Source organism: Coloeus monedula (assembly GCF_965178545.1).
Source record: "Coloeus monedula genome assembly, chromosome: 5".
NCBI lineage: Eukaryota > Metazoa > Chordata > Aves > Passeriformes > Corvidae > Coloeus > Coloeus monedula.
Genome location: NC_138785.1, coordinates 42374548 through 42387753, shown reverse-complemented (window position 1 = coordinate 42387753; position 13206 = coordinate 42374548). Strand labels below are relative to the sequence as shown.

Genomic DNA, 13206 nt, shown 5'->3' with positions numbered 1-13206 from the left:
ATTCAGTATTGGCTCCTTAATGTTAACACAATTTCTAGCACAGCACGTTATAGTTAGTATACCAGGGTAACACACATCCTGCTTACAAATATTTAGGAGCTAGACAACCATTTAATTAACTATAAAGATGACTATAATTGCCCATAAAATCATAATTTAAATGGCTTTAAATGAAATAGAAATGCTCAACAAATATTGGTTTATGGAGGGCCGTTCTTGTTTGTAAGGGAGTATCGTGAGTTAAGCCTTATTGTTTTCCACTGAGTGCTTTTCAGCCTTCTTCACAATGACAAGAAAACTGTCTGTTTCACCTCTGTTGTGACAGAATAATCTCCATAGTTTGTTGTTCATAACTGTCTGCTAGAGATAGTTACTAGCTCTTGTTTAAAAAGGCTAGCACAAATTTTGAGCAGACCTAGTGATAGAAAGCCAAACTCCCCTCACTCAGGGAAGTTCTGATTTGCCAGATTTTATCTTGACTGTCCTGTGGCTTTGGGAAATTACACGCACTCTGTGGTTATAGTAAAGTCAACAAACTCCTTTGATGCACAATAACAGCAAATATCTTGCAACTATAATATAATATATTAACATCAATTACGCACATAAATACTGTTAGGCTGTTGAACAGAAGGTTTACTACAACTTCTTTAGGAAAGATCTGCTTAAAAAAAAAGCAAATATGCTTTTCCTAATTTTTTGAAGACCACATCACTTACACAAAACATCTAGCATATGGCTCCTGTTAGCTCTGACTGATGCTTGTCTCAAGCAGCTTTCTTTTGAAATCAAATTGGTAGCCTCAACTTTCATATGTTTGTGTTCCCAATTAAATGAAAACTGGAGCTCAGAGAGCAGTTTTCACCAGCTGACTGCATGTTTTGTTTAAATATAAGATATATACGTACATATATAGCTCTAGCTCTGTTTCTGCAATGTCTTTCCAAATTTCTCTCTAAACAAATTTAAAAAAAAAAGTTTTCTAGATTTCTTGTATTAAGTGACACTCAATTTTAAAGACTGTCTAAGCACATAAGAAACAGTGAATGGGAATTGTACTAATTTATGTCTTGGGGATTTGTATCGCTAGCCTGGGGGGAAAAATTATTTTTATTACTTAGAAATTAAAAACATTATGAAGAAATTAAAAGATCATGTAGCACATAAAATAAACACTTAGCTCTTACATAGCACTTTTCTTCAGTGGTTTTCAAACATTCTGAAAAACTGGGAACCATAACTATCCTTAACACACAGATGAGAAATTAATGGTCTAACATAGCTGGGAATGAAAATTCCCACATCCTGAGCCCATACCAGCCGGAACTTTCCCTGTGCCAGTGTATCAGTGTGTCTGTTCTCTGAAGGTCTGGGTGTCACCATGTGGGGAGAAAATGAGGCAGACTACATTCTGTACCACGTATCAGCAATTAAACTATCAACTACACACTGATGACAGAATTTTTATTAGTGATTCTACTGCTGGAAAGAAGTTACCTAGTAGTCAAACTCTTTGTCTCGTGAACTCTGCATAAAGATTACTTGAAAAATCACCTCTTGACTTACAAATGGACCAATTCAGTACAATCATTGTGAATGAATTAAAGAAATTACAGTGCAAAAATCACACTATATTAGAATTTATACACCCTATTTCTCTGAAATAGGGAGGAGACCCTCTGATTCACATTCTGTGTCCTGTAAAGTACAGGAAGTCAAAGCCTAGTTTCACTTCTTCAGACTCTCAACACCTTTTTAATCTTTTGTTTCTTACGGCTCAAGATAACCTCTAAACATAACTTTTAGCCTGGTTTCCACAGAAAATGAGGCTTGAACAATCGCAACCTGTGTGTTTGCATGTGTCAGGGAGATAGAGCCTCACCAGACAAGAGTGATTCTAAAACAAGGGTACGCTACATGTTACATCTGTACAGAGCTTCAGGCATAGCCACCTCCCACTAGACAGGGCAGAATCCAGTCAAAAAACACTTGTCAAGGGAAATGACTTCACTATTTTTGGTGCTTACAGAACTACATTATTAATCAGAAAACATCGAGCTAGAGTACCATAACTTCATGGCATCTCATGATAATAGTGGTGGTTGCAACAGAAATCCCCCACAAAAATTTTCTTGCCAACAGCCTGTTCTGATCAACACTTGTCTATGATTTCACCCTGGGAAGAACTACAGAAAGGTCATTTTCAAACAAAACTACTTGTAATGGGCAAAAGAGGGCCTAGAATATTATCATTTTTTCCCAAGAATACTGTAAGCAAAAAGTCTCTTCTAGAAAAAGTACACTTTCAGATTTACTTCATGAAGGGACAGATGCTGAAGAAGTTAAGATGTCTGGCCTGGGTTGCACAATCACCCCTTTTTGCCCCAAACTCCATCTCGACTGAATTATGCTAATTAAAGAATTCTTACGTAGATGTAGCAAACCTATTCTGATGCAAATTTGCCACACGGACATATAATTGCCATTTCAAGCTAGATGTTCCCATTTGATTGAACAACAGGAGGGAAAAGGAAGAATATGTAGATTTCTTTGGTATTAACCAGATTACCATAAAATACCTTGAATCTGCACTAGCATGCTAACACAGAAAAGATCACATTTCACTGGCAAAACTGGAAACAAAGAAAATTAGAAGAAATGTTGCTTGTGCTGTTTCCAGACATACCCTAAATCCTCCTTTTAAGCTACAATTCCTGGAGTATTTTATGAAATAAGCTACAGGCTGTGTTTACTGGACAGCTACACATATCAGAGGACTGATAACAACAATGAAAAAATACAATAAAGATTTTTCCATTTATTCCTGTTTAAGAACAGCTTAAACAAAGGCTCAACAAATGCAGTAACACATTCATTCACTAACCAGCAAGTTCCTTCGGCATCTCTGAAATGCACACCCACCAAAATAAAGAATGAACGCTTCCAAGAAAGCAACCACTCCAAATCTATACAGCCTGAAGAAAACACGTCAAACTTAGTATAACCAATATAACAAACCTAAACAAAGTTCTAGTTCCTTGCTAGTTATTAACTTCAACTATGTAAATTGATCTTTTTAATCATTCAGACACAGCTACAATCATGATCTTCAGGTTCACCAAGTGGCACTAACTTTCAGAAACAGGTGCTAAATTACCCACAGTCAGCAGACTCGTCTTACACGCATTCATTCCTGTGATTTAATTTTCCTTTTCTTTGTTCATGTCCTGTGGCCAGCTGCCTCCTGATCCAAAGTGATATCCCAGCACGTGTTACAACTATGATCATAAAAAGTTTCTGCTGGAGCATGGAACTTTCCCAGAGGATTCAGTTGAGATTTCTGTAGCATTGCTTATCCTGGGAAGTGGGGGGGGGGGGGGGGGGGGGGGGGGGGCCGGGACGGGGACGACTGTGTTTTTTTAATATATTGTGTGCTTTAGAATGTGTTTCCCCAAACAGTACTTTTCAAATGCATTTTTTAATAAATGTCCATGTCTATATTCCTGGCACACAATATGTTAAAAAAGGGGGACTTACCTGAACCCCTATGGTCTGGTTCCATGCTCCAGTACAGTATCCAGAGAAGCTGTGATGTAACAACAATGTGCATATTGGGGCTTTATACCACTGTGGAAGGTGGCTGAATGCAGCACAGGTCAGTGCCACAGGACCTGAAAGAAGAAAAACAAAGCAGGCTTTTAGGCAGGAATATGCTGAACACCCACTTCTTAAATCAGGAAATAGGGACACACTGAAGAAAAAAAAATGCAGTTATCTATGCAGGTCCACTGAAAGGAACACTATTTCACACAATTCTCACATAAGCATGAGAAATAAATGGTTAAGAAATTACAGAGGAGGTGGAGAAGAATCTAAAAGGGACTACAAATATAACTCCCACACAGTGTTTTGAAAACATCTCTCTCTTTGCCCGGTTTCCATGGAATGGCTGAAATCACATTCTGATACCACCCCCTGTTCCGAAGGCACTCACAGTCTTTGCAAAGCACCTCTCCACTGCAGTGCCTCAGGATTCTGCAGTGTCACTCCTCTTCTCCCTGGCTCTCTGCAAAGTGAAGTCATAGGAATGGATCAGCCAACCTGACTTCTCACTACCCTGCCCAGAATCCTTTGTGAACTGAAATGAGTCATCGCTCTGAAAAAATCCACAGCGCAATGTTCCAGGTTTCTCCCTGTGTCTGCGCTGGCTTCTTTGTCTTTGAAATGAAGTGCCTATGCTTCTGGAACAGTGCCCAGCTGCATTGTACAGGATAACAAGCCAGCCTTCTCATTAAGTGGACAAGAAAGCTATTTACATGCATTAGCAAAGACAAGCTAAAGCTTTAACCCTCTCGTCAAGATAAAAAAAAAATCATCCCTAACATATCTTCTTGATGTAATGCACAACTCCCCCTATACACAGAAACATAAATGCACAGACATTTGTGGGCACAAAGACACTTACACAGATCAGTATTTTCTTAAACTATTCACTATTTATCATGACAGTTACCAGTTTTAGGTCTATTGATTAAAAAGAAAGATTTACTCTCCTTTGTCAGTCCTGAAGAATGCTGCAGATCTAAATGTAACAAGCAGCTCTGCTGTACACTAGATCAAAGTTGTGCTGCTGCAAACTGTTTATCAAAAAATTAGAAGCAGTGGACAAGTTCTTGTAAGCTTATTTCTCATTATCCCATTCACCATTTGGGCTTAAAACAAAGTGATCCCTGAAACCATGCCAGACAGAAAATGTCAAACTGCTCCAGGTGCTGAGGGCCAGCAGAGCTGCTTCAGCTTCTGCTACCACTGACAAAGAAGGTAATGCTCAGAACGAGGTCACTGTGTCAGGATCTCATTCCCAGTGCTAGGTTTTCCTTGGCTTGGTGAGGATATGCTAAGCTACAGCATCAAGGAAACACAGAAGAAATAGGAATAATGTGTGAGATGAGAGACAGATGCTGTTGTTCCATAGGAACATTTTCAGTTGTTTGGAGATTTTCTTTTAAAAGAAGGAAACATTTAAAATTGCCTTTACTGAAAAAAACCTACTTTAGTCATGACCTCATCATCAAAATCACACCAATATGCCAAAATGGAGGTGCAAAAAGGAAAAGGGAGTCTTGCCACAAAACATTTCTTTAAAGGTTCCTACATTCCAAGCATTCTGAAATATGCATATTGAAGCACAGAAGGCACATAATCCATAAAATTTTGAAACACAGCACTTTAGGGCTCACCTGTGCTATGCTGGAACAGGCAGTTCTCCTAGGTGTTCCCCCAAATGAACACACCAGGTGCTTAGGAGGACTGAACGAAATACAAGTCACCACCTCCCTATGCCGCAAGCCCTGGCCCTACAACAACCCTGGCAGTGAAAGAGTCCAACCAAGCCTAAAAGGTCTTTGTGTTTTAGGAAGACATGTAAATAGCTGGGTTATACAACTAACAAACATCACTTGTGGTTACAGGTCTGTGGAGGTTGTTATGCAGCAAAGCCATACAGCAGATTAATGTACAAGTGCAAGGTTAATGGGATGCTTTGCTACACTGGTAGTTACACAGTAGCCATAATCTCAACATTAAAAACTGGGGGGTTGCTATACACACAGTCAACAATTTCTGTTTTCCCTGAAAGGCCTCCTTCCAGGAAATCTTCCTTCAACTTTACAGAAGTCTTGCCTTCCCTGCAGCTGCAGGATCAGCCACAACACCTCTAATGAATCCAGCTTGGCATTTACAATGTTTGGATCCCCTAGGATTGTCCCTGAAAAATGTTTGTCTGCTAAGTACACACCCACTTTACAGAAACAAGACTCATTACATGAAGAAAAATTTAGAAGTGAATTAGAACAAGCACTTATTGAAAGTATAAACAACAGCTCCAGTCTTCTTCCCCTTTGCACCGGACAACCTTCATGCAAAGCTAAATAGCTGGGCTCGTGCATGCAGCACTGTTTACACACATATGCACAAGATCTTGCTGCCATAGTCTTGCTACTAACACCTAAGTTAAAACACTGGCGGAAGAAAGCTACAGGTAATACTGCACTCTGAATACCTTTTCTCTCTAACAAATTTCTCTAGGACTTGAACCCATACTATATGCGCAAGACCAACCCAGCTATTCTGAACAGACTGATACAACTGCAAGCTCTTTCAGTGAGACAATTCCTCTTGCATGTGTGATGCCTATGGCTACCTCGAATGCACCAAGTATGCACATGTGTCTAGGGTGCACAGACATCTTGTGTACATGCACCTAGGTGTGCCTTTACTCAAATTCATCCATTTACAGCACCATTACACAGTCCTTTCATCAGTATTAACAACAGCAAGAAGTACCTGATACCTCAAACATGGCAGAGGGCAGAAGTGAGAGACCAGCACTGGGGAAAATATAAATGAGAATGTTTAGAAGAGCTGAAGTTGATGGACAAACCAGTGCTGCCATCATCAGTGATGTTACAGCAGCATGGCCTCACAGGAGGAAGGCCTAGCCAAAATACTGTATGCACTTCCCAACCAGGGCAGCTACTCTGTTCCTCCACCCCCCATATCCCCCCACAGCACAACAGAGGTTGGTGCTAAAACAAAGCTGCCTTATTGACAGTGTACAGTACAAACACGCCATAGACTTCTCTCTGTGTAACCCCATGCATGCACATGCGTCCAAATAGACCAGTACTCAAAACACAGTATAACCTGAGATCAATCTCCATCATACATGGAGCAAGCAGATGATCTAAAAACCCCATTTTCTTTCTTTGCATACACTCCTTTGTCAAACTCTACATTAGCTTGCATATATCCTTCAGTCCTCCTGAGTCAGGGCCTGGGATTCCTTTCCTTTGCCACAGCTCTTTCCACATCACTTGAGAGGGAAACTCAAGAGGAGGAAAGGAATATGCTAAAACAGGGACACACACACACACACACACATATGACAGAAAACAAAAAAGCTTAAAAAAGAACATGGTCAAAAGAGTCCAAGAAGGTTATCAAGAGTCTTCAGTCTCTCCTGTACCAGTTACAGTGGATTCCCAATTTCAGAGGCTAAAATCAGCCATCAGTGCACAGCAACTGGAGTCTGTAGCTGCAGAGACCATAGTCATCTACCACAGGATCACAGAATATTCTGAGTTGGAAGGGACCCACAAGGATCATCAAGTCCAACACAAGTAAATAGCCCATACAGGGATCAAACCTGCAACCTTGGTGTTACTGGAACCATGTTCCAACCAACTGAGCTAATTTCAGCGTTGGTCATCATTGACCACCTCTACAAGAAACAACTTCACAAAGCAGGGAGCACCCAGAAACTACACTAGGAACACAGCCCACAAACCCTGTGGCCTCAGAAGAAATCAGATTAAGGAACATCAGAGAGATACCAACTTACACTTACGGTTCTTTAAGAAATCTCTTAATACTAAAAATTTTGACATATTAGTGCTCCACTAATAACAACTTACTTGCAGTATGCTAATAAGTTCCGCTTGACTTACCTGAACAAATCTCCTGGTTCTTTAAGAAATCACAAGAGGAAACACGATCAGGGTATTAAGTTCATTAAAATCCCAACAAGTAATGCCCATCTGTTTTTGTTCTAATGTTGTCTAGGAGTTTAAAACCCCTTCTCTTTTCCTGCTGCTTACACCCCAAAGTATTAGCAGAGAACACACCTCCCCTCCTTCAGATCTCTTTCCATTGGCTTTAAAAAAATCACACTCTTCTAGTGTTCTTTTGTATGTCTGCCTTTCCTGTCCCTTTAATCCTGTTAGAGGACTCCTCTACATTTACTCTAGCTTACGTAACTTTCTTTTAAAAGCAACAACCAGAATTCTGCACCATATTCTAGTGTTCCAGCTAACCTCCCACCTGCATCAGTTACCAGGAAATTGGAATTCCCTTACTTTTAGTGGAAATACCCTGCCTTATAACCTGTTTTTCTCCCCACAGCTGTATTTTATTGGTGGCTCGCTGTCACCCTACAACTGAGCAAGCAGTTCCAGTTATCCTTTTTATGCTGACTGCAACTAAGTATGAAGCAAGTATTCCTAGGTTTGACTCCCAAGATAATGATCTTTAACATCTCACTCTGTGGATATGATTAAGGATCTTTGATCATCCAATTCTTCTCAATTGTTATCCATTTTTAAGCATCTCCTCTTACCACATTCTAAAAAAGAATCTCAAAACCTAAGAAGAAAAACAAACAGTACTCTAAGTGTTACCTAATGCAGGACAGAATCATTACCCAGCGTCACACTTGCTAACACAACCACCCAGGAAACAGCATATGAATGAAACCATCAAGTCTTAACAGAAGAACCAAGGCAACCAACGCAACTCCCTCCCTCAAAAGCCCAGTAGGTGAAACAATTGTGTCTTTTTAGGATTCAACTGCTAAAAGAGGCTTCTTTAAATTATAGCTCACTGTAAAGGATGTGATATTTTAAACCACACAGAAGAATTCTCTGTATTTTGTCGCTAGGACCACAAAAAGAGAAGGGAGGAGGGTTTGGGTTTGGGTTTTTTTCAAAGAAATCTGCTACTATCAAATTAATTTGACTAATGTTAATGCTATATTGTAATCAACCACACCAACACCCCACCCCCTCAAAAACAAAACCTGCCTGTTCTCTAGCAGCAAACAGCAAATGCAAGGAAAGATAGACGCATTTAAAAAATCTGACACTAGAGGAGGTTTGGCAAGAGAGAGTAAGCAAATGAGAAACAAAAGAAACAAAACCCAACAAACAATGATAAACCTTGATGTTTTCTTATAGGGTGGAAATTGTAAAAACACAAGAGAAAAATACTCCTTTTCAAACACTGCTGAAAGCACAAAACACGGCTGTTGAAGGTCTTAACCACACATTCTTCACTATCCTCTTCAATTTAGCCAGAACACATTTGCAGTGTGGCTGGAGATGCTGCAGCAAACATTCAGCAAGAATCTAGTCAGCAGATAAAATTCTTGAAAGGTGAAGTGATAATTAGCAACACAACCCAAAGACATAGTGCACTCTCTCTCATTTATATTGACTACTGTAACCATCAAAAGATTTTCAGCCTGAAGAGAGTACTGCAGTGGTTACAGCTTTTCAAACCAATAGTGATGACTGGCAGATAACATCAGGTTAAAATAAGAACCTGCAACACTGAACACAAGTCCCATGGTACTGCAGCAGCCTTTAACAGCCCAGTTTTTCCTGGCTAGAAGAGAGAACTGATGAAAAGGCCAGGCATGGAATCAATTAAATTAGTGCCAAAGTGGTTTTAAAAAGAAAAGGTTAGATGCTCCAAAGACTTAGCAGTTGAGAGTTTACTGGGTCATTTTTTTCCCTGTGGTAGAAAGCAGAGTTTTCAATATGGATGGAGTACCTTTAAGAAGGTATACTTCAAAGTGAAATCTAAATATTTTACACCTCAATACATGAAGAAGTTATATTAGTATATTCTCCCCCTATGCTCTACCTGCGTGAGGTACATGCAATGACCCCTGCTTCCCACAGTGGTTCAAAACTCTTTTAAATTCCATCCTTTGGTCTCACCTGTGTGGGGATTAGCTGTGAGAATGGGAATAAAGGAAATGCCATGGCACAACAGTTCAGCAGCTCACCAAATCTGTTGCCTCCCTCATGCTCGTCAAGCATCTTAGAGTAAGCATTGGAAAACCAACTGCACACATTGCCACCAGTGTATACTGCACCGTAAAGGGAAATGCCCTTATTCCAGACAGAAACAGTTCTTTTGAGACCCTCAGGGACTGGCATATTTTGATTTTTTATCCCAATGAGTATGACTGTCAGCAAACGCAGCAACGAAAACCTACCTCCCCAAATAAATGACAGCACCTAGAACCAGGGGTTCCCACAATTAAACAACTCACTGGATGAAATACTTCCTCCTGTCCATTTCACATATTTTTTACTTTTGAATTTTACTGAGCACTTATTTACAGGAAGCAGTAAACTAAAACCTACAATAGATGTTTTATTAATGTTAAAACAGTAACACCTCTCTACCTACTGCTCTGTCATTTTAAAGCGAAATTTCAGGAATCTGAAAATTGCCCTGTATATGAGCCATAAAACCAAACACAGTATTCAAAAGGATAAAATTACAAATTTCACAGAACCACCTCTCTTGCATGACTTCTTACGTATCTCATTTAGAGCCATAAGTTTAGAATTTTAATTACCACTCCTGACTCATCTAACGCATTCACCACTGACTCCAGCAACGTGCAGAGACCGTGCTCCTAAAAAAACATAAACTTAACAAATTTAAGCACTATTTTGTCAGTGCTCACTGCACTGCTTTATACTACAGTGCTGATGTCACTATTCTGCAGAATTGCTCAGCTGTTCCACTCAGCTGTCGCTAGTCCCTTCTGAAATCCTCCTCAGCAGTCTTAATGAACCTGAACAACTGCGATCTGACAGACAGGGTTACCACTTCATTATCCATTCCATCCTTCAGATTTTTAATATAGCTATTAAACCCCAAACATTTAGTATTGATCCCTGCTGCACAAAAGACTTTTAACCATTTCCAGGGCCCAGAAGGGGCCGTCCTTCTTCTTTCTCCTCTGTATACGAAACTGAGCTTGACAAGACTTTTCTTTTGGACTTTCACCAAGCATTTATAAAGCACTAGAGCGTGGAAGAGTTCTTGTGCTCCCTGAGTGTCGCAATGACCCAGTTTTTGGAAAGATGAGAGCACATAAAAATAGTTGTCTCTTTGCCCTCTTATTCAGTATAGAGAGACCTAAACTAGGATATCAAGGCTAGATTCCTGAGATGATCTCAGGTGCTGCTGATGATCTCAACTTTAATTAAACTAAACCAAAAGGTTAGCAAAAGGAGAATCAAGATAATTTCTTTAACAGATTTCACAAGTAACCACAGGACACTGGGAGAAAAAAATCATATATACAAAAATGTTGAGATCAAAGCATAGGGGATTTACAAACCCAAGTTCTAAATTACTACATTTAATGTCATAGCAAGATAGTTATTTTCTTAACACACATTAAAATAACAAAATAAGTCATTCCTTATATCTTGTCACCATGTTGTAATTCCTTACGCCTGGCTGTAAGAAAAAAGCCCTTATAGTTACCATCATATTCTTTCACGAAGCAACCTCCATAGGCAGTACTTTAACTCACCCAGATCTTATGGGCCTGAGGGCACCTCCTACTTAGACAGGTAAAAAATGTCTCAGTCAGAACCAGAGACCGAGAAGGCTCTCTGCTTCAAAAGCCTTTCTGATTATCAGTAAACATGGCATTGCACATGGTGAAGGGGATGGTACATGCCCCTCTCTCACGTGGCCACCCCCTCTGTGAGGCTGGAACCACTGCACAGACGAGCCCCCAGAAACATCTACAGGGGATGCAAGTAACCCTGAAAGCTTACTTTTTCAAACCCCTGCTGTTCTTCCTGTTTGATTAGCTACAAGTTTTAGTCTTAAAGAGTTGATGTAGAGGCTACCTAAACAAAAACCTAGGCTATAAAGATTGAATTAGTAGCAGAAGAAGATGGGAGAGAAAAACAAGAAACAATATAAGAAAGAAAGAACACAGGAAAGGTTAAAAGGAAATGTGAGAAAAGAGCTGATTTTTGTTTGATTCCTAAAGCAGGCAATGCAGCATCCGAGATGTTACTTCTGAAAGAAGACTTGTTAAAAGAATCCAAATGCTTTGCAGGGCTAAATGGAAGCAGAAATAATAACCAAATGGTAAGAAATAAAATTAGTACCTCCAGCTGTAGGAAGGCTGGGAAAAAAATTAGGGTCTACAGAATTGCTGGAATAAGCCAAGTGGGAATGGCTGCTTGTATCAGTGAAGAAAGAAGTGAACAAAGGACAGTTGTTTTGTGACAGCTGATCTGCATGTGCTCTGCATCCACTCGGTGCTTGCTTTTGTTTTGTTTTCTGGGCTGACCTTCACCCCCTGCCACACAAAGGATTCAGTGAAAGCCTCTACTCAAAATCTCAATTAAAAGCCCAAAAGAACAAACGTATCTTGGGCTGCAGCCCCAAGCCTAAGCCCAGGTGCCAATGACCCAGCAAAGGCAGCATCCCCAGCAGAGCACCGGGCTCCTGCCGAGGGTACCTGCATACTACTACACCGCCTTGGAAAGAGCCCTCCTCCCCTCCCAGTGTCTGGAACAGGCAGAATAGCTAAAAACAAACCTTTAGCTTCTTCTCCAAATGGCTGCTTCTAAGTTGTTATGACGAAAAATCAAAGCTAGGGGAAGGGCGGGTGCTTACAGGACAGTAAAGAAAGTTGAGAGTAAATTAGTAGTGTGCATACAAATACACGCATGTAACATCACTAAGGGAGTATGTTAATGGTTTGGGCAGTTTGAACGAAAACATGTGAAAGCAGTTAAGCATGTCATCACCAACACTGTCTTTAGAAGTGTTCTGCTGCTTTATGAGCAGCTCTTCAAACACACATGCACATTTAGTTTCATACAAAGATGGTGTAATGCACAAGAACTTGAAAATGTGAGGCTACCCAAAGAGCATCCTGCATGGTCTGCAAAGTCTATGCATAATGCGTGTGAAGTTCTGCTTTAAACTGTGGTATTTCATTTCGGGTACTGCATTTAACTGACTTATTCCAACATAGATTTGTTATGCAGCATCCAGTTTGGTACATGCTCAGAACATAATTTGGAGAGCATCGGTGTAACAGGGATAAGACAGAAACTGACCTCAGGGCTTTGGTCTAAAAGACTAATTTACTGTCAGAACTATCTTGGTGTAATTATACCTATGTAAATACCCATTTATTCTGGAATAAGTGTTTTGTTTAACCTGATTTAGCTTATACAACTTCCAGAAGTTTTATCAATGGGGTTGGTAGTACATGCATAATCCTGCTAAACTCATCTGCATGACCTTTTGTATCATGCATAAAAAGATGAAAGTTAAAAATGGAATAATCAATAGTAAAAATATAATAGTAATTTTGTTACAGGCAAGCATATGTCTTCCTGTTGTTCAATCATATGCTCCCTAATGCATTCAAAAACTAAATGCTTAAACAAAGGAATTAACTTTCTACTAGTACTTTTTTTCTGGGTTCTGACAGCTTCAGTCTTCAAGAGTATATAACCACTGACATTTAGAGTTGCAAGTACTATTTCTCTAAAATCTTCCTGTTATGGAAAAAGGCAGAGA

General features: G+C 39.8%; 1 protein-coding gene across 3 annotated transcripts in view; it reads right to left on the bottom strand.

The window, feature by feature from the left end:
* STOX2 (storkhead box 2) overlaps positions 1–13206 on the bottom strand; it is a gene marked incomplete at its 5' end in the record, with an annotated part of 139561 nt that overhangs the window by 17759 nt on the left and 108596 nt on the right. The window contains one exon of one of the 3 annotated variants that reach the window (XM_082281302.1): positions 3538–3653. The exons of the other annotated variants lie outside the window; for them this stretch is intronic. Within the exon in view, the coding sequence (XP_082137428.1) occupies positions 3538–3610 (73 nt within the window). Of the gene's footprint in view, positions 1–3537; positions 3654–13206 lie in introns of those variants that run through there. 3 annotated transcript variants of the gene reach the window in all.